Below are 25,840 nucleotides of genomic sequence, written 5' to 3' on the forward strand. Positions count from 1 at the left end.
TGTTTGGCAGCATCGTAGAAGTCGAAGACTGGGAGACAAGAAAACGAAGGGTGGAGAAACAACGCGACGCGGTCGGGGAGAGGCGGCAGCCGATGAGTAAGCACCTCTCTTAGTCAAGTGACCACCACACCACAACCAAGTCAACACCTCAACAAGGTATATCTAAAGACGTGTGAGGTTAGAAAACGTCGTAGAGTTTGGCAATCTTGTGGGTAAGCTACAGTGAGCTACAATGAACAGGTGTAAAGGCACCGCGTTCCAAGAGCATGGGTTCTATCTCTATATGACCCGATCGTTATATATCTCCACCGGCAGTTGCTATCGCAATGGTACAAGTAAATGTTTATACTTCACGTGTGCCATCCGGTCTTCATTATAATCGCTAATCTAGGACATTTGACAAAGGTCTACAGACGAGAAAAGATCATAGCTTCCCGATTGAGTCACTCCTTCTCGTCATGTACCCATCCCAAGATCTTCTTTGCCTTGTCGGTGGCGAAGAGGGACTGGTTCCCTGACAGCTCGCCTCGAATCTCTGCGTCGGGGTAGTACTTCTTGGCCAGGTCCTTGGACGGGGTGTCCTGCGTAGTCGTTGGGGCGACGATGTTGAAGACCTCACATCCCTCCAAGTTGTCACTGTTCTCCACGGCCAATAGGCACGCTCTCGCGGTCGCCGGCGGACTGACCCAGCCCCACAGACTCTTCACGGCTGCAGTATCCCAGTTGTCTTTGTGTCCCTGCTGCGCCTCGGCTCGCGACGACACGGCATGTATGCGCATGCAGGCAATGTTCATCCCGGGGAACCACCGAGCAAACGCACGGGCCTGCAGCTCGGCTTCGTCCTTGGCCAGCGCGTAAGCGTCCGTCGGGCGGGACTCGGCCTCTTCATCGACGGGGAAGTAGTCGAACTTCAGGGGTCGGTTGGCATATTCCAGCCCGATCGCATTGACGGAGGAGGCGTAGCACACGCGCTTGATGCCCAGCTCGGCAGCAGCACGGAACCCGTTGAAGGCAGAGTTGACATTGTTGTTGTGGACGAGGTCGTCGCCCTTGTCGACGGGGTCGGGAATCGCGGCCAGATGAATGACGGCGTCGCAGCCCTGGAAGGCGTTGAGCGTGGCCTGGTAGTCGTTGGCGGTATCCGCCGTCTTCATTTCCGAGTTAGGAGTGCCATCGTACTCCGTATCTGTGCGGTCGACCTGGACGGTGGAATGGTTGGCTTTCGAAGCCGCCTTGACGACCTCACGCCCGACCGTGCCGCGAGCACCCGTAATAGCGATTTTCATGTCGAACGGGTTTGTGTGGGAGAAGCTTCGTGCGTTTCGTGCGTTACGTGCGGAAGATAAGCGGAGAGGAGGGATGATTCGAGCGACGACGGGAGGATTCAAAGCGATTCGAATGGAATGGAGGGAGATTTGGCAATGCATGGACGAGAAGGAGGAGGCGGTGGTTTTGAGGCCTCAATGATGAGGGGCCATCAGGGAGGCTCATAAGCATGGCTCAGGTCCATGACGCGAGAATGATGGTAGCGAAAAAGGGATGCGGAGAGTGGATGAGAGGCAGTTAACAATGCATGACGACAAGATGACTGTCGGTAGGTTTTCTTATCGCGCGCGCGCGCGAGAGAGAGTGAGAGTGAGGAAAGTGGAGAGATGGTTGTGGAAGGGAAGAGTGGAAACCAAAAGCTTTCGGGACGCTGACATCATTTCCAGCTCCACCGCCCATGCATAATTACTCAGCAGATGCGTAGCAGATGCGTTGCAGATGCCTCTATGCGCTGCATAAGTGTATGCTGGGCCCAGCCTCTCGCCTATGTGATATGCAAGCATGCAAGTCAATCAATGATTGTGTATGCAATCCATACTATGCGAATCCTGTGCGATAGCAGACCAGGCACCTTATCCAGTAGTCCGACCATGGCATGTCAAGAGTCAGCACTAGGCGATAAGTTACGGGCTGACCATCTCGTAAACCCTCCTCGATTAGTGATCCGGGATCTGCTCCTGCTTACCCAGATTAGTGATCGTCCAGCACGCCATGTGTATAGGACGAATGTTCGGTATATATAGTTCTAGTGACAGACTCGTCAATAGTTCGAATCAACTACAATCTCAACTACTCACCTCTCTTCTCTCACGGATACTTAGACCGATACCGACTTTCTCACCATGAGCGAACAGGGCTACAAGAATATCATCCTCGTCGGGGTATGGCCGCCTGTCTGATACCAGAAACCTTTGCTAATCGGTCTTCACAGGGAGGTGGCTCACTGGGAAGTGTTCTGCTCAAGTCACTACTGTCTGAGCCAACATTCAAAGTCAGCGTTCTCACCAGAGAGTCATCTAAAGCCCGCGCCAGTCTTCCATCCACTGCCAACATCATCACCATCCCGGACTCTTACCCCCAGGAAGACCTGATCAAGGCCTTCCAAGGCCAAGATGCGGTTGTCAATGCCATCACAAGTTTCTCGGTCGCCGAACAGCTGAAGTTCATTGACGCCGCCATCACCGCGGGTGTCAAGCGCTTTGTGCCATCGGAATACGGATTGGATAACAACACCCCCGCTGCACAGGAACTCTCGCCAGTTTTCAAGGACAAGGGGCAAGTGCAAGCGTACCTCCGGTCGAAAGAGGCCGATGGTCTGACTTGGACGGCCATTGCTTGTGGCATGTGGATTGGCTGGTACGTGCCCCATTCACTCAGCAAGATTCGTCGCTAATGAAGGTAGGTCCCTTCGCAATAACTTCCTCGGTCTGGACTACTCCAACCGCACCATGACTTTGACCGATGACGGCACCGGCAAGTTCTCGACGACGACCCTTGATAACACCGCCCTCACGCTGAACCGGATCCTGCTGAACCCCAGCTCCACCGCCAACCAGATCGTCTTCACCAGTGACTTTGCCACCTCCCAGAAGGAGCTCGTGGAGACCATTGAGCGGCTGACTGGGGAGCAATGGCAGCGCAAGTCTATCAATACCAAGGAGCTGATTCCCACTCTCAAGGCCGCCTGGGAGCAGGGTGACGCTTTCGCTGGTTACGGCCTGATCAACATTGGGTTCACACAGGGCGAATACAGTGGTCACTTCGAACCCGTGCAGCCGGTGCGCAACAAGGAGCTCGGATTGCCGGAGAAGCATTTGGAAGAAGTGGTCAAGGAGGCACTCGCTGAGGTCGGACATCCAGGATTCTGATCGCCTTAGAATGCTCGTCATTTGTGGGACTGTGACCATCTGGCGTTTCAGTATATTGTCGGAAGCTTTGACTCACATGCACATAGTCATCTTATAAAATATATACCTTGCCTTTCGAAGATGGCAATGTGGTTACGAACTACTTCAGATCTTGTGCTGAAATTTAAATAATGGTCGGGCGGAGGGTCGCCCTAATGCAGCACAGTGCCATTGCAGGCCTACCTGATTCTCGACCACTTCTACACTCAGTGGAGGTATGAAAGCCCAAGGCCAGAGAATTGCCAAGCCCGTGGTCACTTAGACACGGAACATTGCGCACTTTTCATGCAGTACAAAATTTGTCCCCGCCGAGTGCTTACTCCGAACCTGTCCCAGAAGCTCCGTTGCTAATTGGGGATAGTGCCACAGAACATAAATAGAACTGAAGTATACCTGCAAGCCACAAACCCTGATTGGCCTAATGTGTCTGCCATCCAACCTTTGGGTCCAGCATGACTGTAGGAGACATGCTTCTGATATTCTTTTTTTTGGGCTATATCTAGTGATCCCCACCCTACCCGATCATCGCTCCCTTTGGTTGGGGATATATGCCTCGACAGTGACTCGACATTGATTGGTCGGAGTCCTCGAGGTAGTCGATTCTGTCTGGCAAGATGAAAACAGTATTTGGTTTTGCCGGGGCAAGCTTGGCCTTAGCCTGGTCAGCCGCTGCTACAACCAAGTATGTGATCAGTTTCGGAGATTCATACACGTCCACTACCTTTGATGTAACCGGCACCAAGCCCTCCGCTGCGAACCCGCTCGGAAACCCTCCTTATCCGGGGTGGACCGCGTCTGGAGGAACCAACTGGATCTCGGACATCGTTGCCAAATACAACAACTCCCTGCTCCTGAGCTACAATCTCGCCTATGGAGGAGCTACAGTCAATGCTTCGCTCGTTGCGCCGTATCTCCCGACGGTGTACTCCATCATTGATCAGGTAGACGAGTTTCAGGAGTATTTATCCCCACCACCTTCTTGGGCACCATGGGATGCGAAGAACACTCTTTTTGCAGTTTGGATGTAAGGCTGCCCTTGCTAGCTTGAGTGATCGACGCTCAGAAAGTGTCCCATGCTGACCATACCAGAGGCGTCAACGACGTAGCAGGATCCTGGTACCAAACCAGCGCCGCCGCCTTGGAAAGGGAGATTCTGGATCAGCTCTTCGAGCAAATCGAGCATGTGTATCAGGGAGGCGCCCGTAACTTTGCTCTCTTGACTGTCCCTCGTATGCTCCCCATTCCCTGGCCCTGAAGCTCCTCTCTGACTAGTTGGTGTACAGCGATCGAACGCACGCCGAACATCATGCAAGGGTCGGATCCGGATTACACGATCCCTCGCCTGAAAGCTGCCATTGAGCACTGGAACACAATCCTCGTCGAGAAAGTCGAGGCACTCGCTCAAACCCATCACGACGCCATCGTCAAGGTCGTTGACACACAGCCGGTTTTCAACAATATCCTGGACAGCGGCGGAGCCGCGGCGGACTGTTGGAATTCCGACGGCGTGACGTGTCTCTGGTTCAACGACTTTCATCCGGGGATTGTGATCCAGGATGCTGTGGCTCAGGCAGTCGCAGCTGCATGGAAGGGAAGCTTCTTTACTTGAGTCGATTGCGTTGAACCATGGCTCTGAGTCCCTTGCTCGGGTGTCAATGGAACCATGACAATCCTTTGTCACAACCATGGGACGCTTGCTTGATCTGACCGCTAGTCAGCCTCTGAGACACCAGATTAGTAATGAATCCTTCTCAAGAAGCAGATTTAAGTTGATTTGTCAGACTCGAAAGGAGGTGGTTAGGTGGTGAAGCAGCGAAGCTGACCCCCCTCCCTCCCAAATCTGGGGATAGAACTTGATGGAAGCCCGATTACTAATTTCATTCCCCACCCCCTTTCCCTTCCCCACAATAATAGTAAGATCACTATTAAGACACCAACTATAAGACCACCTACTCAGTACATAGTATGAACCAAGCAATCATCATCGGACTAAATCACACCATCTCCTTCCAATAACACTCCTCGCAGACATGTCTTCTACCGTGTACACCATCACCATCCCGACCTTCACCAATGGTCTCCAGACCCTCTCCCACATTCTCAAGAAGGGCGAGGAGCATGCCACCGAGAGGGGCATCGCACTTGACACCCTCCTCAACGCCCGTCTCCACGAGGACATGAAGCCCCTATCCTTCCAGATCTTTGCCACCGTGCTCAACATCCGCAAGACCATCGCCCGTACCCAGCTCGTGGAGCCCCCCGCTCCCCTGCCCGAGGCCAAGACCTACCAGGAGCTCTACGCCAGCATCGACGCCACCCTCGCCGAGATCCAGCAGCTCACCCCCGCGGGCTTTGCCGGCAAGGAGCAGACGGCGTTCAAGGCGCCCCTGGGCGACCACGAGGTCGAGTTCACTCCCGAGTCCTACGCCCTCAATTTCGGACTGCCCAATGTGTATTTCCACATTACGACCGCGTACGCCATCCTGCGGGCTCAGGGTGTGCCCCTTGGCAAGCTGGATTACCTGAAGAGCTTCCTTGCTTGAATGTTTGAGATCGACTGCGAGTGCTTGTTTAGTGTTTTCTGAGGTTGATCCCCGCTGCAGAAAAGCTTGTGAAGCGGGGCCTTTTGTCGATGATGATGTATATATTAAGCGAAATGAAATCTGGTTGGCATCCCCTTTAATATAGTTCTCCAGTAATTTTACAAGTGTAGATGGGTGTACACACCCGCCCAGCTTTCAATTTCAAGATCCTAAGGCTTCTCGGCTCCAGGTCCTCCCGGGGGTGGCTGCTGGCCTGGCATTCCTGGACCCATCCCTGGTAGAGGGGGCATCTGGCCCTGAAGCATGGCTTGCTGCCACATGGCTGGGTTCATATTTTGCCACATTTGCGCCATTTGCTGAGGTGGCTGTTGCGGCTGCTGCCCGTACCCGAAGCCTGCCTGCATTTGCGGCGGAGCTGCCTGGGGCCATCCCTGGGGGAACGCCTGAGGGTATCCAGGTAGTTGAGAGGAATAGCCGGGAAAGCTTGGCGGAGCTGTTGCTTGGGGCGCATGGCTAGTCTCTTGCGCACTGGTAATGCCGTTGAATGGCGACACAGGCGTGGGTGACGAGTTCAGCGTGAGGGACTGAGAGAGGGCGGAGGGTGAGAGTAGCCCTGGCGTCGGCGTCTCCGGGTTGGACGAGGAGGTCTTTTTGCCTAGGGAGAATATGTCTGCTTCATCATCGAAATCTGAATGCTCCTCCTCGTCATCCGTAAAATTCATTTTTTTGTCATCCAGCTCCCTCGCCCGGACACCCCGTCGCTGCGCCAAGCGGTCTTGATCCACCTTGTAGAGCTTCCTCAGATACTGCATGAACTCAAGGTAGGCCTTGGACACTGTCTCGAGATGCGTGACGCTAAGCCTGACCTCTGCGGTCGGATCGATGATCTTCTCATGACTGCCGCCTCCAGCCTCAAATTCAGCCAGGGCCAAAGCTGTCTGACACGCATTGCGGATCTGTCGGCCGTTCCAGCGCATCTTCTTGTGCGTCTTCCAATACTTCTCCACCATCGCCAGGATGGCGTCCCGATCGACCGTAATGTTTCGCTTCTTTTCCGTGAATCGCTGCTGGATGAGCCTCATGTTCAGCAAGAAAATCTCTCTCGTGGCTGGGAGCGTCAACTGGGGGTAGTGAAGACTGATATGGATACGGGATCCAAACGCCTCGTCGAAGTCGCCAATGCGGTTTGTCGTGAGGAAGAGAATTCCGGCATAGTATTCAAGCACCCGCAGAAAGACTAGAAACATGGGTCAGTAATCCCAAGCCTTTCTTCGATGCTCGCGGACTTTCGAACATACCGGACACCAAGCCATTCCGCTTGAAATCCTGGGGCGTTCTCTTCGCCAGGAACACGTCAGCTTCATCCAGCAAGAGGATACAGCCCCATCGATGAGCCAAGGCGAAGTTTGTTTCGAGAGCATGCTCAACGCTCTCGGCCGTGGTGCCCAAGTCACCTACAATGGGTGTCAGTTGCCAGCTTGAGCTGTGGGACAAATAAGCTTACCGCAAGTGATCTGGAAAAGAGGCTTCTCAAAGAGCTCGGCCACGCCCTCTGTGTCAAAGGTCAATTATCTCCTCAACCAGGAAGGAAAACTTCATACGCACCTGCCGTGGTGGTCTTACCCACTCCGGGAGCGCCGTGGAGTAGAATAATCAGTCCCTTGCCTAACGCCCAACCATCAGCATCGATACTAGCGGTATACAACCTCCCATCCAGACCGACCTTTTCCGCGCACAATATCGACTTGCTCATTCGCAGCGGTGGGTGACTCCTTGTCACGGTAATGTTGTGCGACCAAAGACAAGAGCATCTTCTTGTGTCCTTCCTCCAGCACCAGCTGATCGAAAGCCGTCTCGCGGACTTGCGGTTTGCCTTGGTCCTCGCCCTTGCTCTCCACCCGGATGCCTCGGATATAGCTGAGATGGGTGAGGTCAAGCTTTTCTGCAGAAGGGAAGGCACATTAGCTACTACACTTTACAATCTCCGGACACGGCTGTGGCATACCCCATTTGCGACTTCGCAGACTGAAGCCGAACACTCGATAACTCATGATCACAAAATCATCATCTGAAAGGGCGTCGTCGGAGGCTCGGGAATTCTTCACCCGAGGGTAAATGGCAGCAGAGGGCTGCTGGGATAGCTCCTCTGGAATGAGGCTGTTGCGATAGTGTTCGTTCCGCTTCTGCTCGGCATAGAGGTCTTTGTGGACGCGTTCTCTGGCGCAGCACGCGGCCGTGCAGTCGGATGCGGGATTATCAGGGACCTCGATGCTGATCAGACTACGGATCTTTGGCCGCCACACCTTCTCCAGCTCTTCCTCTCCACCGTCCCCGCCGTTATTGTCGCCAAGTTCGGCCGGCTGCTTGGACTTGTCTTCGCTCTCAAAGGCCTTCTCGAAGTCAATCACCACTTGGCCGTCCACTTCATCGCGAGTCTCCAGCGTCAGTCCACTGTAGTGCATGTGCTTCTTGGCCAAGACATCAATGAACATCTTGCCACGGGCGATGAGCTTTTGGCGAACATCCACGATGCTCGTCAGGTCGCCCGCTCTCGTGCCCGCCAGGCGGATAGGGAAGACGCGAAGCGAGGTGATGGCCTTCTCGCCGTCGAACCGTGCGATCCGGAACGTTTGCAGCACCGGCCCGAGATATTTACCGTCAAAGTCGATGTGAACGCATTGCAGCATCACCGTAGGTTCATCTTTGCTGGATGTTTCCCAGTTTCGGTAGGGAGACATCACTTTATGTGGCGAGCTGGTGACGCCGATGACCCGATATGCTTGCTTCCCTACCTGGTCGACAACCTCATCCCCGGGTCGAAAAAGATACCAGACATCAGCAAAGGAGACCCGGTGGCATTGCTCGCTGCGGACGTAATCCATCTTGGCTTTGACATCCACGTCAAGAAAATTGATCAACACCTGCAGCTGCTCGAGTGCGGTTTCTGAGGAGGTGAACTCGTCTTTCAGTACCTCGCTCACGGGGTTTCCTTGGTTTTCCTCGCCTTCGCGGTTTTCTTCCGGTCGGTCTGCGGCGGTTGGAGAGCTGGGACGAGCTTCTTTCTCCCCTGAGCCTGCTGTCTCCTCGTCCTTTTTCGCCTCGGGCGACTTCGACTGTGCCCCTCGATGCTTCTCCAGAAGCACCTGATGGATCTGGCGGAGCTGATCTTCAAAGAATACCAGGGCCTTGAACGGCCGAATCATAATCAGGGATTCGTCCTCGTCGGTGAAATTATCCGGTTCCAGCTTCTGAAGAATCTTGAGGATCTGCCGGGAGTTGATGCGAATGCGTTCGGGCATGGGCCCCTGGCCAGGGGGGGCGAGTCTCTTCTTGGCTGCAGGGGCCTTTGTCTCCTCCGAGACGCTCTTCTTCATGGTCCACCAGGGCCGGTAATAGGACATGAAGCTAATGACCGGTTCCCCTTCCAACACATCGATGGCGAAGGTCTCTTTCACTTGATGATAAGGGGCAGAAAAGGAAGCCCATTCCACGCGATTGAGCTGTGCCGTCGGCCACTGCTGGGACTTCACGGACGAGTCATCCTCATCATCCTCATTGTTCTCACCTCTCCCTTTCTTCTCCGTTGCCTTGGAATGCTTGGTGGGTTTCTTCTCGGAGAGCAGATTGGGATCCCACTGGCGCACTTGGGCTTCCATCATGGTCAACCGTTCCGTCAACTGGGTGTTCTCCGTCTTGAGGTCCTCCTTCTCCTTCACCATGGTTGTGTAGGCGTCGTCCTCGTTCTTGAGCCATTTGAGCTCCGCCTCGACCACTCCCATCATGATCCGCTTGCGCTCATGCACCTGGGCCATATCGGTGACGATAGGCTCGGTCACACGGCTCATGTAGTAGGATCTGCTGTTCTGGTCGGAGTAGGTCTCTGGCCGGAACATGTCCCACTCATACAACCATGGTCGACTCCACGAAGCACCACCCATCTCACTCGGTCCCATCGCTCGCTCCGCCATCATCCTCCGTTGCGCCCGCTCGTTCTCCAACTGCTCTTGGATTATTTGGATCTGCTTGTGTAGGTCGGCAACCTGGATTGTAGGCTCTGCTTCGTGCTTTGCTGATGCTGCCTGAGAGGCATCTATACTAGGTTCGCCATGTGGCGACACATTCGAGCTCTCGGAAGACGCATCGCTAGTCGCTGTATGGCTGTCTCCACTGCCATCAGTTGAGTCGAGTGCTGCAATGGGGCTTGCACTGCGCTGCAGCAGATCAACTCCGTTTGGGCTTTCGACGACCGCCATGACGCAACTGGAGCGGCTCCGTCTCAATCAGCTGTTAGTGTGGAGGATACAAGCAAAGATAGTTTGCAAGGACATGGGGTCAAGGCTGGATGGGAGCATGGGTACTTGGTACTTTAAATCAGAGACCCAGTGCAGAGATAAGATGAGGGTTAGCGTGCAAGCGGGACCGAGCGCAATCGCCCCCATCTTGACTTCCCGTTTGCCCCTAGTGCTTACGAGGCTATTCCACGTCCGCCTGTCCAGATGACAGCCACGTTTCCACAAGAGAGAATTAATCAGCGGAACAGCAACAGCTCGAGTAGATTCTTAATCATTTTCCTGACATCCCAACTGCTTGCCGGCCCGTGTACTGCTGCCTGTGCAGATGGGTTCTCTGGACAGTGAATGGTAAACAACCTGTGATTTAGAATGGGCGGGGCCAGCTAGGGCAAGGCTGGGATGCACTGCACTGAACTTGCCAGACACGCTAATGCAGGTTGGTCAATTTGCACGCCATTCACACGTCTTGGGACGATCTTCACTCCAATCACTGCTTCCCACACTGCCACCCGAGCCCCTCAAGCCCGTATTGATTCCGCATCCTCTGATCCTGCATGTCCGCGGGCTTGTATCTGCAGTCACCTGGCACCGCTCCTCTTCCACCTCGAAGTGTCTTGACTTTCCTCCATCCATCGGGACATGATCCCCACCTGGCTTTGTCTGGAGCATTGGTCAAGATCAGGCTCGATCATTAGCAAGTAGCTAGCCTTGGCAGCTGCTCGGAGCGAAGCCTGGGACTGAAGATGTCCCGCGCTGGGAGCTTCCCACCACCTCCCGCTACAACTTAATTTCAAGCGTTTAGTCTTGCCCTCGGAAGTCTTACATAACTATCCCCAACATTGTTACTCGAATCTGAGAGACGAGATCCTTTTTAGAAAACGCAATCTAGCGACAAAGTCTTCGGGGACTAGCCATGGGTGCACCAGGCAACCCCCCGACACGCACCGCCTCGGTAGACTTCATCGACCACCACCTGCCCCAAATCAACCCAGTTTTCGACCATCCCGGCATCAAGTATGACTGTAAGGGGGGACAGTATGTCTCCCCAACCGCCATTTCCACCAGTCCGATTGAAGACGACATCATCCCGCCGCGACCGGCTCTTCCAGCAGTCGACGCGATGAGATTCTGGTCGGACATCTTTCCAGACTGTATGATCGAGTTGAAGAAGAAATATCCCGAGGCTGGGCCCTTGGTCACCAAGGGATGCAGTATCCGCAGCCAATCCAACTGGGAGGGGGTGCGCAGCCAACTCGACAAGGCGCAGAGCCATTATGAGGTGCCGAAGCGGACCACGGCGAAGGGGTTGTTCAAAAAGGTCTATCGCAAAGCGGCGGACCACACCGAGCAAGCGAAGATGGTGAGCAAGCTACTTGCTCAGGTGGAATATATTTCCCCTTTCATTGCGACCATAGACATCCTGCTGGATGTAAGTGGCACCGTGTCGTGGTTGGTTCAGATACTGATTGGGTGCAGGCGGCGGCAATGGCCTCGAAAGTGCGCGAGAAGGTGACCACGGCGTTCGAGCCTGAGGCGTTGGAAGACGACTTTGAAAGTATCGAGTTCTTCATGGCGACGTTTCCCAGAGACAGAATCATCCGGAAGACGTCGATCACGTTGGTGGTCGCAATATTCCAGGCGATCGAGAATGCGATCGCCTTTTTCTTGAGCCATGAGTGTATGGGCTTCTATTGTTTTTCAGGTTGAATGAACCGCTCGACCACTAACTTTCACATGTCTTTAGTCTCGCGGACCTGGCGCAGTCTGGCGCAGGGCAGTGAGTACCAGGACAAGCTCCTGGGCAGCATTGATGTAATCCAAAAACATAGCTCAAAACTGGCAAATCAGGCGCGTAAAGCAGAGATGCACAGCACCCGCGTGGCGCTGGAGGACTTGATCCGGGGTAAGGAGGTCACGGCAGCAGTCACTCTCGCCAATTCGGACAAGCTGGACGAGGCCAAGAAAGACCGCCAGCGCCTTGCAGACCAGCAGATGACCCGGATGCTCAATCATCTGAACGGGTTGTTCCAGGTGGCAGAGGAACGCGAGAAGCAATGGGAAGAAAGAGAGAGGAAGAGGGAGGAGCGGGAGAGACGGAGAGAAGAGATGGCAAGAAGACAGTCCGACGAGACTAACCATCTCCTCGAGCACCTTTGGGGTAAGTTCATTCTATCACCAGTGCTATGAGTACCGTTAACCAAGTGAATCCCAGATGAACTGAGGAAGCGCAACACTCCAAGTCCACAGCCTCTGGCACAGCCCATTGCCTGTTCGCCCTGGATACCTCCAACGACCCAAGTGCCCTTCTACCCTAATTTCCTCCCATTGCCCCAGTATCCTCCTGGTAACTGGATGCAAGCCCCCCAGCTCATCGCGCCCTCTGCACCAGCCACTCCTGAACCACTCCCTCCATCAGTCACCGTGGCTGACCTCCTGGCTATGCTCAATGTGACCGCCTCCGAAGCCCAAGACGTGGCCTACATCCTGTCTTATCGCGCGCGCATTGCACCCGCTGCGCGACGACGCGCAGAGTCAGCTCTCACGACGGGTGAATTCCGACGATGGCTTACATACCCAGCATCTCGCGAGCTTCTCATCGAAGGAGACGCCGAGTCCGAGGGCTGCGAGGTCTCCGCAGTCTCTCTCCTGTCTGCCTTGATCTACGCAGCGCTGGAAAGCCAACCAGGACACCTGCGCCTAACCTGGTTCTGCTCCCTTCACGAAACCGATCACCACGGCAACACCGCAGTTGGAAGAGGGGTAACGGAAGCCTTTCTCGCCCAGCTGCTGCAGCAGCATGATTTCGACCAGGACACCGTCCAAGAAATCGAAACCTACCTCCGCGACCCACGGAACCTCAGCGCCGACGGGCTTTGCAAGCTGCTTACCTGGCTGGTTCGCAAACTCCCCAAGGGAGTCAAAGTCATCGTCATCGTGGATGAGATCGGATGGTACGAGACGGACGAGCACGAACGCGACATGCTTCGCGTGCTGAAGACGCTGTTAGGGCTATCTCGCGAGAAGTCCGTGGCGTGTCAGGTCAAGGTCCTGGCCACGAGCGCGGAGGTCACGGATACGTTCCATAGCGCGTTTCTAGACAATGATGACTGTTTGCTAGACTTTGATGCGCTGGAGGAAGCGGACGATATCGGGGAGATGGAGCTTGGTACGGACTTGGTGCGTGGGGATGACACCAGCGAGGAGGAGGAGTAATTGCTGCGAGGGGTTAACCAAGCATCGAGGTAGTGACCATGATCATCAATTGAATTCTATCTATCATGAGATTATATACAGTCATTGAGCTCGCCTCCAGCGAGACCAGTTCATCATCACCATCATTCGATCCCCCATTCAAGCGTTCGTGCCTAAGGCAAACACATCGGCAATCTCGGTCAGGTTCTTGCCCTCGGCCAGCAAGAGACCCAACAGAATGCGCGACTTCTGGGGGTTCAAGTACCCACTGGCGATATGCGCGGCGGTGTCGCTGCTGACATCCGACAGCGGCACCTCACCATTCACCGTGCGCATACTCTGCACCACGGGGATCTCCAGACGGTTGATGACATCCTCGATGGCGGCGTTGAAGGAGGTGGTGACGCCTCCGGCTCCGGCTCCGGCAACCACAATACCCTTGGCGCCACTCTCGACAGCATTGTACAGCGTGTCGTTGTGCATATCCTCGTAGGAGAAGAGGATGTCCACGCGCGGGATCTCAGTGACATTGGCAATGTCGAAAGGCACCTTGCCGGTGGGGGTGACAGGCGGATAGAAGAAGAAGGGGTTGTTGGAGATCATCTCGCCCAGGAAGCCCATCTCCATGGCCTTGAAGGTATCCATGGTGTTGGCGTTGGTCTTGGTGACATAGTAGGCGGAGGCGATGCGGTCGTTCATGACGACCATGGCGCCGCGGTCGCGGGCTTTGGGGGAGGCGGCCACGGTGACAGCCTCGAGCAGGTTGAAGGGACCATCGGCCGAGATGGCCGTCGAAGGACGCATGGCACCAACAATGACGACGGGCTTGCCGCAGTTGACCGTCGCGTCCATGAAGAAGGCCGACTCCTCCAGCGTGTCGGTGCCGTGGGTGATCACCGCACCCGCCATGGTCGAGTCGTCGCACACCATCCGGGTAATGTCCTTGGATAGGGAGATCAGGATGTCTGAGGTGATGTCTTCGCTGCCGACGTTGGCAACCTGCACCCCGGCCACGTTGGCCACGTCGAGCATGGACGGGACGGCATCGATGAGGGTCAACACGCCCACAGCCCCCGAGGTGTACCCGGTGGTGGCGGTCGAGCTCGAGTCGGAGCCGGCGATGGTTCCTCCTGCGACGATGTTAGTGGTAGCAGGCAGGAGGCAGGGGGGGTTGGCTTACCAGTAGCGAAGATGGTCACATTGGGCAAGGAAGCGTTCATCTGAGTGAAATTCAAGCCATTGGAGTTGGTGAAGACATAAGTTGTGCTATTGCTGTCACGGGCATGAAGGAGAGGTGAAGCCGACGCCAACGTCGCCAGCGCGGAGAGCACAACAGACTTGATAGCCATAGTGATCGAGAATGTAGATGATTGTGATGAAGAAGGCGGAGTATCAGCAGAGACCTGCATGTAATTTATACCTACATCCGTTGCTCATCTTGGCACCATCGCCGGTTATCATTTTTGAGTCTATCTTGGCAATTATCTAAGTGCATGCTTCCGTCTTGAATCTATCCAGCTTGGCAGTTCGATCCCGCTTGGCGGTTATCTAAGATCAACCATCAGGTCGGCCAATGGCTTCACTATCGCAGCGTGGGGCTGGCTTGGTGCTTTTTGGAGCAGTTGGAGGAGTTGGAGAACCTGGAAGCCGAACCCGATGTCGGATTCCGTTGTGGTGGGGACCTTGCCAGTGCAGGATGGATAGATGGATGAGCCACGGCTGATAAGCTGATAAGAAAAAGCTTCCCCACGCGGTCTTATCAGTCCGACATCGAGACCCTATAGGTATCCATACACCTGGTTCACCGCAATCAATGGACCGGGATGTTAGTATTACAGACATGAGCTTGTCAGGTGTCTTGACATACGCTATCGGAACATTCCATATCTGCATTTTTCTGTGTCTTGGGTCCTTCCATCCTTCGTCCCACTCGAATCTAACTGCTCGATCTATTGGCTTTTGCGGAGAAACATATTTTGGTCCTGGGCATCCGCTGGTTTGCGGTACGGTCAGCCACCACCTGATAAAGCCCTTCCAGGTTGATTGACCTTATTCAAACTGAATTGTCATGCCTGATATACCTACCGCCTAGTACATGAATTCAAAGAAGCTTTGATCCGATAAGAGCAGCATCGAGAGATCCGGCACATCCGGCAAGGTACTCACCACCGCGCGGGAGCAGCGCTCGTCATGGAAGTGATCGATGGCCGTTACAATTTGAAGAATGAGTAATGAAAATGACAGATAGCTTAAGTTATTTGGCCAGGTTTACTTCCGGCATCATTCAGAGTCATTCAGGGTTAACTTGATTCTAAGTTACTGGCATGGAGAGAAGATAGAGTGAGGAAGCAAGATCATGATGGCCTGAGGCAGAATGGCGCCCGATCACATGGCACGGGGCGATTGGACATGCAAACATGCAAATATGCAAACACGCAAACACACAAGCGTGCAAACACAAACCCCCGGCAACTCGACTCCACTCATCCGCGACTCCAACATTCTGACTGTCGACAACAGTCTCCAAGCGATTCTAGCATCTAGTCTTTGGACACAACTCTTGCATTTACTAGGCTCTATCTTCATGCCACTGCAACCGAATCATGACCTCTGATCTCCTCCTCATATGAAGGGAAGAATCACCGAGCTGGGATAGTCGCCCCCGCAGTGCACATAATGCCTGCCGCGATTCAATTCCTCCTCCGGCCGCGGCTTCGACCACGTCTTGTACTCGGCAATGCTGGGATACTGCCCCGACACCTGCTCCGGTATTAGTTCTTTCCTTCAACTGGAGCTATCAGAGTCACTTACCTGAATGCTGATCGACTCTCCCTCATCGAAATCAACCCCCATGGCCCAGATCCCGATTTCCAACCTGACAACCTCACCCGGCGGAACCTTGTCTTGCTTGTTATGGGGGTGGAACGGAAATTGGGAATGGATGCTCTTGGCTGGATCAAACGCGCGATGTGAAGCTCGAAGAATGCCGACCGATCCAAGGTGCAGATTCAGGCTTGCCTGATCCTTGGTCGGGATCTCCGCGATCGACTGCACCGGGGTCGCGTGGATGGGGAAGTTGAGGTGCATCAGTGGTTTGCCATTGCGATCGAGCTTGCGGAGGATGACGAACACGGTGAAATCGTCGCGGTCCTCGCAGGACATATACAAGATGGCTTTGGGAAGGCCGATCAACCGAGCGGGCCGGTCGAAGGTATGAGTGAAGGCGAGGAGGCTGTTCACTTGATCGGACTCATACGAGAGCTTCTCGTACTGCGCTACTGGTGCGGCGCTCAATCGGTTCTCGGACAGGAAGAACTCGCGATACTCGGTGAATGGTACCGGAAAATCCGGAAGCTCGATATCGTCGATGGCCTCGCGGTCACCGAACTGCAGGGCAGACCATCGCACTTTGGGCGTTTTCTCCCAATCATTGGAGATGCCTTTGAGGTAGCGATCAAAATACTGGAAGAGCTCGTCCAGGGACTCAGGGCAACTGTACAGCTCGTACCACTCTTGCTTGCTGCCCCATCGGATCCATTTCTGGTCGTGCGGCAGCTCGAGCCATGCGCGCACGGAGCCCATTGTGTGGATGGAACTCACGTCCGAGCCTCGGATGTAGACCGGACACTGAACGCGAGTCATGTCCGCCCGCTTGTCCTCCCAAAACGGACTCGATGTAGAGGAGCGCCGGTACATCTCCTCGAAATCCTCGATTCCGGAATTCTCGTGCCCACGCACGATCGCACCGGTGATGAGGTCGAAGTTGCTCATGGAGAACCAGCCGCCCCGACAGAACTGTTCCCGGTAGATATCGCCGGACCCTTCCCAAGGGGCGATTGCTTTGAGAGAGGGGGGCTGCTGCGCCGCGATAAACCACTGCGAGATAGCCAAAGCCGAATTGCCCGCCATGCCAATGGAACCGTTGCACCAGTCCATCTTGGCTAAGGCCTCGACCACATCGTACCCATCTTCCGCATCCTGGGAACCCATCACACAGATCATGCCGTCGCTGTTGCCCGCTCCCCGCGTGTCGACGCTGACAATGGCATAGCCGCGCGGACACCAGGTCTGGGGATCAAGGCCCTCGAACTTCTCGAGACCACTGAGGTCCGATCGAGGCACGCAGCAATTCCACGTGCACATGGGCAGCATCTCCAGCGCACTGTATTTCTTGCCGTAGAACGACCAGCTCAAGATGGCTGGGACTGGCTCCGTGGTGTCGGCTGGACGGTAAATGTCCGCGTACAATCGACAACCATCGCGCACCACGATTTCGACATCATGGTCAATCCGGATCGGGCTTTTCAAAGGCTTTGCGTTGAATCCGTTCCATCCTGTAGGGAGGATCTCTGTCTTGCCGGGTTGCGGGCTGATGTAGCCATTCTCCCCTTCTCGGGGCTGCTGGATGCGTTTGTAGGCGGATTGCACAGGAGGAGGCATTGTAAACGAGCGGTTCCGATTGTGCTGTTCTTGCGTGTGTGACGTACGAGCTGATGGAGCGATGACCTTTGCCAATCATGGTCTCGTATATATAACAGGTTGGAAGATGGGGGAGGTATTGCGGATCATATCCTATCATAGGTATCCCCGTCCCCCCGCATTACCTCCCTCTTGGCAAAGGCCGCCGAGGCTGCTCGGGGCAAGCTTCAGGGATGTTCGGGGGTCAAGCGCCCGCACTTTCGGTGCTCGTTGCATGTCCTCCGCCGAGAATACACCCAAGACGTGCCCCGAGGTAGCCCCGAGACCACCGAGACAGCGCCAAGTCTGCGGAGAGCCTCGGGGCATACGAGATGCTGAGTCTCGGCGCGTTTACTTAAGTGTTCAACTTTGGGCTTCTCGTTTCAAGCACCAAACCAGCAATTTCAATCCAAGTCCACATTTCCGAGCACACGCAACCAGAAAGTCAACCATGTCTACCACTGTCACCGAGATCCAAGAGATCGCCGCTCAGACCAACGAGTCCTTCACCATCAGGGACTTGGTCGATTTCTCCGGCCGCACCTACGGTGACTGGCGCGATGAATTCCACCAAAATGGCTGCGTGGTGATCAAGAACGTTATCAGTCCGGAACGGGCGAAATATTACTGTGACAAGCAGATCGAGTGGTTGAAGAATTTCGACCTGGGATTTGACGAGAAGGATGAGAGCACTTGGACCGGCGAGCATCTTCCGGTCAGCTTCAAGGGAGGGTAAGTCTTTGGCCCCGTCTTGTATTGATGAGCATGTGTGCTAAAAGGAAGCTCCGGGACAGCATGTACTACGCGTACGCCGCCACCCACGAAAAGATCGCATGGGAGGCCCGCACTGAGCCGGCCGTGGTCAAGATCTTCGAGGACTTGTGGGAGACGAAAGAGCTGCTTTGCTCCTTCGACGGCATGAACATCTCTTTACCCCGCCGCAAGGACCTGAACTGGAGCCCATGGCCGCACTGTGATCAGAATCCCGACCGAAAAGGGTCAGCACCCCTTCTTTCCAGCACATTTACCCCCCACCTCAACACCGCAATCTAACCTCCCCGTAGAATGCAAGCCGTCCAAGGCTTCCTCAACTTCGCCCCGAATGGCCCCAAGGACGGAGGCCTCATGCTGATGAAAGGCTCCGCCAAGCTGTTCGACGAGTTCTTCGCCCAGAAGCGCGACCAGTACGACCACGAGGATGCCCCTCCCCCGGAGCTGAAGTATATGGACCTCTTCTTGTTCCACGACCGCGACCTCGAGTGGTTCAAGGAGCGCGGCTGCGAAATGATCAAGGTTAATATGGAGCCCGGCGACTTCGTCCTATGGGACTCGCGCACGATGCACTACGCCTGCCTGCCGGAGGGTGACCAAATCCGACACGTGCAGTACATCTGCATGACGCCACGGCGATTTGCCACCCCGCGGGCGCTGGAGCTGAAGAAGTTCTGCTTTGAGAACTTCATTGGAACCACCCACTGGCCACACTGGTATGTTCTAACATGCAGCGAACTTGAGAAGGGGACTGACACTGTGATAGCAACATCCGACCCGCGGCTGAGAAGCCCATGCGAGATGGCCAGGTGTGCCCCAAGGACCGCGCCGAGCCATTCGAGAAGCCGGTCATCACGGAGCAGGTGCTGAGATTGGCGGGTGTCAAGGAGTATTAGACCGGATTGGTCGATGTCTTATATCACATCTACGCAATACCAGAATGCAATTGAAATTACTGAATGTTATCTATGGCCGAGTAAAGAACACCTTGTAGCCTCCGAGTGTCTTCTGTATGCATGCGACGACCGTCGAGTTCCCTTCTGAGATCTGCTGTCATGACTACACGTTGAGGGTTATTATGATCTCGAGGAATGCGGGTGCACGTCTTGTGGCAAACTTGCCCTTCATGCTGATAGAGTCCCCGAAACCTTACTGAAGATCTCGAACAAGAGCCGACAGGCCAGCTATGCTGTTCCCCCGAGGACTCGTCCCCTCAATCTCGGTGTCCCCCGAAACGATGCATACAGAACTACCGAGCTCCTTCGCGTCGCTGAGGTCCCGAGTCTGGGGTAGCTTCCCCGCAGAGCCAAGCCAGCTGTCGTCTGAAGTTGCCTAAGCTACCGTCTATACCATTGCCCACGGGAGAAATGGTATATAACGACAGACGAGAGAAGAGGAGAGGAGACATCCCAGCGAGGCTCATGAAGTCGTGCCCTCATCTTACCGCACACAATTCCATCCTTTCAGCAACCGATCATCATGGCAGCAGCCAAAGCCACCGCCAAAGCCACCGACAAATCGTGCATCAGCCACGTCGAGGATATTGAAGAGGGCCAGATGGGCGACAAACCCGATGTGGTGACTGGCACGGTTAAGCTCACCGAGGGCTCGATCGTGTACATTCCCACTCCCACCGCGGATCCTCAAGGTAGCCACCCCTACTGTCACCACGCTTCGATGTGTGAGAGTTGACCATGATAGATCCTCTCAATATGCCCAAATGGCAGAAGATGGTGATACTCGTGGTAATCTCGATCTGTGAGTCCGGCCTCACGAGGACCGTCGATCGTCCGCTGATGTCTTTAGTCTCAACGCTAGGGCTGGCCCTTGTGTCTGGGTTTGGGGGTCTGTTGGGATTCTACATCCCCGAGTATAGCGCTGTCGGCAAAGGATACGATGATATCACCCATCTGATGACCTATCCTACCCTGTTCATGCAAGTCAACCGTTGCATCCCCGCCATGAAGAGGACCGCTAACACAGGGTGCTGCACAGGGGCATTGGCAATCTCATCGGAATGCCCCTGGCAATAGGCGTGGGTCGACGAATCGTCCTCCTAGGATCGACTGTCATCCTCGTCATCGGTGCGGTCCTCTGTGCCACGGCCAAAGACTTCGAGTGGCACTTATCCTCGCGGATGGTCGTGGGTCTTGCAGCTGGGCAGAGTGAGGCCCTAGTGCCCATGATTACGCAGGTCAGATCATACCATCGTCGAGCCTGAGCACTTTGCTGACATGAGAGCACAATGGGGGTGGATAGGAGATCTTCTTCCTGCACGAGCGGAGCAAGGCCCTGATGGGCCAGATGGCCATCCAGGTGACTCTCACCTCCGTGTGGGTGTTGTGTGCCTCCCCCATTGCGGAAGCCATCACGCCGCAATGGTGGTACGGGCTGGGCGCTGCTCTGGCCGGCGTGCTCCTCGTGTTGGCTTTCTGCTTCCTTCCGGAGACCAAGTATGAACGGCCGGCGAGCTCTTACCAGGGCGAGGGGACACCCGAGGATGTCAAGGTGGGGGATCCACCCACGGAAACCTGCACCGAGCGTCCAGCGCTGGACTTTGACACTTACGCACCCCGAACGTGGAAGTCTGATCTCCGCCTGTGGGTTGGCAGTCCAGACTGGACGAAGGTTCTGGAAGTCTTCCGGGTAAGGGTCCCTCCATTCGCCCATGGTGCGCTGCCCTAACTGTGGTGCACAGCAAACCTTCTCGCTTCTCCTCTTCCCCAACGTCCTCTGGGCCCTCCTCCTCAACGGCCTCACCATCGGCGTCAATGTGGCCATCGGCACGACCTACAGCACCATCCTCTCCGCAGCCCCTTACAACTGGCCCGACAGCAGCGCCAGCTACGTCAACTGCGGCCAGATCATCGTGGCGCTGATCGCCCTCCCGCTGCTGGGCCACGGCTCCGACTGGCTGATCCGGTACTTCGCGCAGCGCAACGGGGGCCTCCACGAGCCCGAGACGCGCATCATCCCGTTGATCCTTCCCATCATCGTGGGGGTTGTGACAGCGGTGTTCTACGGCCAAGGAGCCGCCCACCCGTACGAGTATCACTGGTTCATCTATGCGTGGACCGTCGCCGCGTACTACTTCTGCTTTGTCGGGGCCAACATCGTGGCTATCACCTATCTGCTGGACAGCTACCCGACGCGTGCGGGCCCCCTGCTGGTAATCATTTGTGCCTTCCGGGGGATCATCTCCTTTGGCACGAGTTATGGGGTTGCCCCGTTCATCGAGCGAAATGGCTATGAGGGGACGTTTGGGACGTTTGCGGGGTTGACGGGGGCTTTGGGGTTGTTGGGCGTGCCGGTATTCATCTGGGGGAAGCGCATTCGGCAGTTTACTGGGAGGTTTATCAAGGATTAGAGTTGAGGCTTGAGTTTGGGACAGTACTTGTTTGGTCGTGATGGCTCTTGAGGAGTATTTCCGTCCAAGTGAAGCGAGAATGCGTGCATGTTATACACTTCAGTATGAAGGTGATGAATTCTATCTCATCTATCATGTAAACATGTGTGTACAATCTTCCATTTGTGGAAACCACCGTGGCTGTACACATAAGAACTGCCCCTGCTGTAGCCGATCAGGTAATGTACAGGCAGGCGTGTAGGACGTATAAGTGCTTTGTATGTCCTGCACAGTACCCGGCTGCCAGGGCGACGGGTGTCCCCAGGCGACCAGTACTTCACCCCAGAACTCTCACACCCCGTAGGCGCCATATTTGCCAGTTGCATGTTCTGAGAAGAGCTCATTCGACCGGTCCTGGTCGCTTTCGCCTGTATGAACATAGGCAGATCTCACTGATTCCCGTGCATTGAAGGAGTTCTTTACTTCGTATCGTCTCACGCGCGCTATCCTTCGCAGCGCGACTCTCAGTTCGACCCTGCCCCAATGCAGTTGAATTCCATCCGCATTGACGGCCAATGCCCATCGTAATGTCGGAGGTGGCTGTGCAGTCTCTGCGGCTTGGTCCGAGGGGCAACCTCGCTGAGCCTCCCAGCCACGGCACTAGCAGCCTGGGTGGAGTCTATGTCTGCGAGCTGTTTCGAGATCCAGGCCACCGTGTTCACCAAGCTGGGAAGATCAATCCCCGTATCGATGCCAGCATTGTGAAACATGTATGCGACATCTTCCGTTGCGACATTCCCCTTGGCACCGGGAGCGAAAGGACAGCCCCCGAGACCGGCGACACTGCTGTCAAACACGCGCACGCCGCACGTATACGCCTCCCAGACATTGGCGACCCCGCGGCCATAGGTATCATGAAAATGTCCAGCCAGACGGTCGACGGGGACATCCGCGTCTGTCAAGTACCGGATCAGACCGCGGACCGTGGCGGGCGATCCTACGCCTAGCGTGTCGCCTAGGCTGACCTCGTAGCAGCCCGCGTCGAGCAGGGCTCGAACGCAGCGGAGCACCGCAGCCGGGGAGGTCGGGCCATCGAAGGGGTCGGAGAAGATGCAGGATACGTAGCTGGAGCTGCAGTCAGTGCGATGCTGGAAAGAGATATTCTCAGCAAGCGCCGCTTACCCTCTCACGGCCAGACCCGCCGCAATGGCGTGGGATGCGACCTCCGTTGCTCGCTCGATCCCCTGCCCGACAGTACAGTTGATGTTGGCGCGGCTGAACCCCTCGGTCGCGCTGATGAACACAGCCACCTCTTTGACGCCCAGCGAGCGCGCAATCTCCAATCCCTTGAGATTGGGGACCAAGACCGGCAGTCGCAGATGCGGATCGCTCGCCAGACTTCGAATCAGGGAATGCTGTAGGAGATCGCGACAGTCGGCCAACTGGGGGATCTTCCGGGGTGAGACCACCGAGGTTAGCTCTATGCTCTGCAAACCGGCGTGGTGCAGTCGCCGGATGAGGTCGAGCTTGGTGGAGGTGGGGATGTGGGTGGCGACGTTCTGGAGTCCATCGCGGGGTCCGACCTCGACGATTCTCACGGTGGGAGAGGGGGGTGGCATTTTGAGAGGGATGTCATCGAGTCGTGGGCAGTGGGTGTCCGGGATTTCAGGCTGGATATAGTTCATGCATAATCGATATAACTAAGATAGATGGGAGAGTCTTATGCTGGGCACCAAAGTAAGGTAGTAAGGCAGGATGAACCGAGGTTGAAGGAAAGGCCGAGGGTGAGCGAGGGCTGATGAGGGCTGGGAGTGCGCGTGCCCTTTTTAAGGGTTCTGTTTGTCTGACTCCGAGGCGCATTCCAACTCCGTCCGGCTCCTTGCGGCAGAAGGTAACAATACGGAAAGAATACCGCGCCAAGCGTCAGCTACAGCCATTCGTCCAATCTGAAGCAGCAGTTTCTGGACCAACCGGAATGACCGAGGAGGTGGGATCGAAATGGGATTACACGGTCGCAGTCAGCCTGACTGACTCTTCGGACAATTTAACAATTCAATGACGCAGTGAACCCCAGTTCACTGACAGTAATCTGCTTACTGCATAGAGACTCCCGAGATTCCTGCCGGGACGCCTTATCGCGCCTTATGACGCCCTAAAGTTCGACAGAGATGTATCCCACCATTTCTGATAGCCGGATGCGCCATCAGTTGCTCCTATCATCGAGTACAGATGATCAACCTCACGCCTCGTTTCACACCGAGGGAAATTTCTAGAACATGGTCACTGTACTGGATGTACAGTACTGTGCCTACCTCGGATAACCAAATCCCCAATGCGACCGGGGATGACTGCATACCCCGCGTCATCCAGCACCGCCGCATCCCCGGCATGAAACCAGTACACCATCAGCGTCCCGGCGCATGACCTTCTGTGCTTCGGGTTTGCTACGCCCCTACCCCTTCTGCATGGCAAAGCCACTGGGGCAGAAATCGGCGCCTGCCAACCAGCTGGGCCACGGTGTGGGGATGACTCTGCCCTCCGTCACCGCACGTTTCGAGTCGGATTCATCCAAACCCACCACAAACGTGACCGAAATCACTCCGGTATTTCCGTACGCAATCAGCATCATGTCGGCGACCCCCATCCCCGGCTTGAGTCGCGCATTTGAGTCTAGACTTTGTCTCTAGAGCCCCTGAGCGAATCCGAAGCAATGGGCTAGCGATGGGGGGCTGCCGGCTACCTCTTCGGGCCGCAGACGCATTGCTTGGCCAGTGAAGCGATAAGACTGTGAGGAGTAGGTAGGTGCTATCGGGCAGGGGTTAACATGGGAGCTTTGGCAAAGCCCGTTGTCCCTGGAATCTGATAAGCTCGCTTGAATCATGACTATAGTAAAGCTGACTGGCGCACATACCAGAGGTGAAATGCAGGTTGAAAACGTCTGACGGGAGTGTCTGGCAATGCATTGTGGACCTTGGTCCCGGCCTCCCCAATGATCACTGATCGTTGCAGTCGTTGCAGTTCTCGGAGCGACGGGTTTGGATTCGCTGTAGGTGAGACGGACTGAGTGCCAGGTCACGATCACTGCCCACTTCACAAGATGGTGCGATTTTCGCCCATCGATGAGTCGGCCTACCGTGCTGGTCCAGAGCGCAGACTCAGTAGGACTGGTAGGGGTGCTTTCCTAAGAGAACAGGTTTAGAGAGCAGAACAGAGAAAGAAAACCAGAAAGTCAACCAAGGGAGCAAGTCGTGATCAGAGACATGGCCGGCACGAACCTGATATAGTTGCCTGCAACATATGGGGCTCCGGGCCCGACGGGGCGGGGAGATCCCCCCATCGGTCCGAGACACCGATCAATCCCCCGAGCACGCATCTCATCGGGCATTTGATTTCTGCCGTTAAATCATACCCATCGATTCTGAGATCCAGGGAGTCTTGTTGTTGAAGTCGCTGAAGATGCCTCGGATGGATAATAAGGCAAGGGTATCCATATTTGTGTCTCAAATTGTTCAATGATCTCATCAGGGAGTAACAAGGAGTTAGTCTTAGACCAGCACAAAAACATGATCTACCTGATAGAAGAAAGAAGTGATGAAGGAGCGAACACAGCTCTCACGGTCGGGTGAGGCTTTCTCCATCGTTGTACAGATCCAAGTCGTGATGCTGGTTCCTGTCACCTTCCGAGCTGCAACACAATTGCCTTGTTGGACGGGAATTCATGAATATCTCATAGCCCATTGCTGACGTGCACCGGTATCGCTCTTCACCGTTATCATGTAAATCATAATCTGGTGCTCGAGCCCTCAGCCCCGCTGCTGATATGACACTACTCGAGGATACTCCGAGATCGGCTTCACTCAACTGCCGCCCGGGGAGTACGGGTTGAGATTTGCCGAGAAGCCCTACTTTAGCAATGCCCCTGGCCATGCTGTCTTTATCTAGTCCTGGGGGACCAGGCAACTGACACGACCGCGATCCTGTAAATCTTGAATTTTGTGAGATCTG

The 25,840-nt window shown here is 55.2% G+C and overlaps 12 protein-coding genes across 12 annotated transcripts; 6 read left to right on the plus strand and 6 right to left on the minus strand.

The window, feature by feature from the left end:
• Positions 1–252: 252 nt before the first annotated feature.
• On the minus strand, positions 253–1,655 carry BO72DRAFT_449964 (NAD-dependent epimerase/dehydratase family protein). The gene has a single exon (XM_040945135.1). The coding sequence runs from the start codon at positions 1,425–1,427 to the stop codon at positions 444–446; it is 984 nt and encodes a 327-aa protein (XP_040799175.1). The 5' UTR covers positions 1,428–1,655; the 3' UTR covers positions 253–443.
• A 383-nt stretch (positions 1,656–2,038) lies between these two features.
• BO72DRAFT_487634 (aromatic alcohol reductase) lies at positions 2,039–3,266 on the plus strand. Its single transcript, XM_040947992.1, has 3 exons — positions 2,039–2,207; positions 2,258–2,682; positions 2,729–3,266. The coding sequence occupies exons 1-3, from the start codon at positions 2,169–2,171 to the stop codon at positions 3,192–3,194; spliced, it is 930 nt and encodes a 309-aa protein (XP_040799176.1). The 5' UTR covers positions 2,039–2,168; the 3' UTR covers positions 3,195–3,266.
• A 581-nt stretch (positions 3,267–3,847) lies between these two features.
• On the plus strand, positions 3,848–4,842 carry BO72DRAFT_433509 (SGNH/GDSL hydrolase family protein; the record flags this gene model as incomplete). Its single annotated transcript, XM_040943207.1, has 3 exons — positions 3,848–4,257; positions 4,323–4,462; positions 4,517–4,842. The coding sequence occupies 3 exons, from the start codon at positions 3,848–3,850 to the stop codon at positions 4,840–4,842; spliced, it is 876 nt and encodes a 291-aa protein (XP_040799177.1).
• Positions 4,843–5,179: 337 nt separating this feature from the next.
• Positions 5,180–5,912, plus strand: BO72DRAFT_449966 (DUF1993 domain-containing protein). The gene has a single exon (XM_040945136.1). The coding sequence runs from the start codon at positions 5,264–5,266 to the stop codon at positions 5,774–5,776; it is 513 nt and encodes a 170-aa protein (XP_040799178.1). The 5' UTR covers positions 5,180–5,263; the 3' UTR covers positions 5,777–5,912.
• Positions 5,913–6,519: 607 nt separating this feature from the next.
• On the minus strand, positions 6,520–8,979 carry BO72DRAFT_341244 (P-loop containing nucleoside triphosphate hydrolase protein; the record flags this gene model as incomplete). The annotated part of the gene is made up of 7 exons (XM_040940614.1): positions 6,520–7,013; positions 7,075–7,230; positions 7,281–7,328; positions 7,382–7,441; positions 7,500–7,637; positions 7,749–8,765; positions 8,829–8,979. Coding segments are annotated over 7 exons (2,064 nt in total), but the record flags the coding sequence as incomplete, so codon positions are not given.
• Positions 8,980–10,859: 1,880 nt separating this feature from the next.
• Positions 10,860–13,350, plus strand: BO72DRAFT_181136 (uncharacterized protein). Its single transcript, XM_040939466.1, has 4 exons — positions 10,860–11,497; positions 11,545–11,746; positions 11,813–12,226; positions 12,281–13,350. Exons 1-4 carry the CDS (start codon positions 10,982–10,984, stop codon positions 13,279–13,281), a joined length of 2,133 nt encoding a protein of 710 aa, XP_040799180.1. The 5' UTR covers positions 10,860–10,981; the 3' UTR covers positions 13,282–13,350.
• BO72DRAFT_181203 (asparaginase ahrA) lies at positions 13,330–15,154 on the minus strand. The gene is made up of 3 exons (XM_040939468.1): positions 15,128–15,154; positions 14,441–15,056; positions 13,330–14,390 (listed from the first exon to the last, which is right to left on the minus strand). Exons 2-3 carry the CDS (start codon positions 14,667–14,669, stop codon positions 13,420–13,422), a joined length of 1,200 nt encoding a protein of 399 aa, XP_040799181.1. The 5' UTR covers positions 14,670–15,056; positions 15,128–15,154; the 3' UTR covers positions 13,330–13,419.
• Positions 15,155–15,882: 728 nt separating this feature from the next.
• BO72DRAFT_382869 (CocE/NonD family hydrolase) lies at positions 15,883–17,700 on the minus strand (the record flags this gene model as incomplete). The annotated part of the gene is made up of 2 exons (XM_040941490.1): positions 15,883–16,020; positions 16,072–17,700. 2 exons carry the CDS (start codon positions 17,698–17,700, stop codon positions 15,883–15,885), a joined length of 1,767 nt encoding a protein of 588 aa, XP_040799182.1.
• Positions 17,701–18,169: 469 nt separating this feature from the next.
• On the plus strand, positions 18,170–19,385 carry BO72DRAFT_470228 (Clavaminate synthase-like protein; the record flags this gene model as incomplete). The annotated part of the gene is made up of 4 exons (XM_040947012.1): positions 18,170–18,450; positions 18,513–18,716; positions 18,783–19,205; positions 19,256–19,385. The coding sequence occupies 4 exons, from the start codon at positions 18,170–18,172 to the stop codon at positions 19,383–19,385; spliced, it is 1,038 nt and encodes a 345-aa protein (XP_040799183.1).
• A 310-nt stretch (positions 19,386–19,695) lies between these two features.
• On the plus strand, positions 19,696–22,332 carry BO72DRAFT_514354 (synaptic vesicle transporter). Its single transcript, XM_040949512.1, has 6 exons — positions 19,696–20,137; positions 20,191–20,247; positions 20,296–20,419; positions 20,473–20,683; positions 20,749–21,135; positions 21,188–22,332. Exons 1-6 carry the CDS (start codon positions 19,969–19,971, stop codon positions 21,854–21,856), a joined length of 1,617 nt encoding a protein of 538 aa, XP_040799184.1. The 5' UTR covers positions 19,696–19,968; the 3' UTR covers positions 21,857–22,332.
• On the minus strand, positions 22,187–23,454 carry BO72DRAFT_470230 (hydroxymethylglutaryl-CoA lyase; the record flags this gene model as incomplete). The annotated part of the gene is made up of 3 exons (XM_040947013.1): positions 22,187–22,263; positions 22,497–22,960; positions 23,018–23,454. The coding sequence occupies 3 exons, from the start codon at positions 23,452–23,454 to the stop codon at positions 22,187–22,189; spliced, it is 978 nt and encodes a 325-aa protein (XP_040799185.1).
• Positions 23,455–24,287: 833 nt separating this feature from the next.
• BO72DRAFT_498317 (uncharacterized protein) lies at positions 24,288–24,798 on the minus strand (the record flags this gene model as incomplete). The annotated part of the gene is made up of 3 exons (XM_040948761.1): positions 24,288–24,518; positions 24,576–24,640; positions 24,747–24,798. 3 exons carry the CDS (start codon positions 24,796–24,798, stop codon positions 24,288–24,290), a joined length of 348 nt encoding a protein of 115 aa, XP_040799186.1.
• Between the last annotated feature and the right edge of the window lie 1,042 nt (positions 24,799–25,840).

Source organism: Aspergillus fijiensis (genome assembly GCF_003184825.1).
Source record: "Aspergillus fijiensis CBS 313.89 unplaced genomic scaffold BO72scaffold_40, whole genome shotgun sequence".
In the NCBI taxonomy this organism is placed as follows: domain Eukaryota; kingdom Fungi; phylum Ascomycota; class Eurotiomycetes; order Eurotiales; family Aspergillaceae; genus Aspergillus; species Aspergillus fijiensis.

Coding starts and splice junctions, on each gene's coding strand:
- BO72DRAFT_449964 (XM_040945135.1), bottom strand. CDS start 1,427: ATGCATTGCCAAATCTCCCTCCATTCCATTCGAATCGCTTTGAATCCT.
- BO72DRAFT_487634 (XM_040947992.1), top strand. CDS start 2,169: ATGAGCGAACAGGGCTACAAGAATATCATCCTCGTCGGG. Junction 2,208..2,257: donor AGAATATCATCCTCGTCGGG/GTATGGCCGCCT, acceptor CGGTCTTCACAG/GGAGGTGGCTCACTGGGAAG. Junction 2,683..2,728: donor TGTGGCATGTGGATTGGCTG/GTACGTGCCCCA, acceptor TAATGAAGGTAG/GTCCCTTCGCAATAACTTCC.
- BO72DRAFT_449966 (XM_040945136.1), top strand. CDS start 5,264: ATGTCTTCTACCGTGTACACCATCACCATCCCGACCTTCACCAATGGT.
- BO72DRAFT_181136 (XM_040939466.1), top strand. CDS start 10,982: ATGGGTGCACCAGGCAACCCCCCGACACGCACCGCCTCGGTAGACTTC. Junction 11,498..11,544: donor CCATAGACATCCTGCTGGAT/GTAAGTGGCACC, acceptor GATTGGGTGCAG/GCGGCGGCAATGGCCTCGAA. Junction 12,227..12,280: donor TCTCCTCGAGCACCTTTGGG/GTAAGTTCATTC, acceptor AGTGAATCCCAG/ATGAACTGAGGAAGCGCAAC.
- BO72DRAFT_181203 (XM_040939468.1), bottom strand. CDS start 14,669: ATGCAGGTCTCTGCTGATACTCCGCCTTCTTCATCACAATCATCTACA. Junction 14,391..14,440: donor TGTGACCATCTTCGCTACTG/GTAAGCCAACCC, acceptor ACATCGTCGCAG/GAGGAACCATCGCCGGCTCC.
- BO72DRAFT_514354 (XM_040949512.1), top strand. CDS start 19,969: ATGGCAGCAGCCAAAGCCACCGCCAAAGCCACCGACAAATCGTGCATC. Junction 20,138..20,190: donor TCCCACCGCGGATCCTCAAG/GTAGCCACCCCT, acceptor TGACCATGATAG/ATCCTCTCAATATGCCCAAA. Junction 20,420..20,472: donor CTGATGACCTATCCTACCCT/GTTCATGCAAGT, acceptor CCGCTAACACAG/GGTGCTGCACAGGGGCATTG.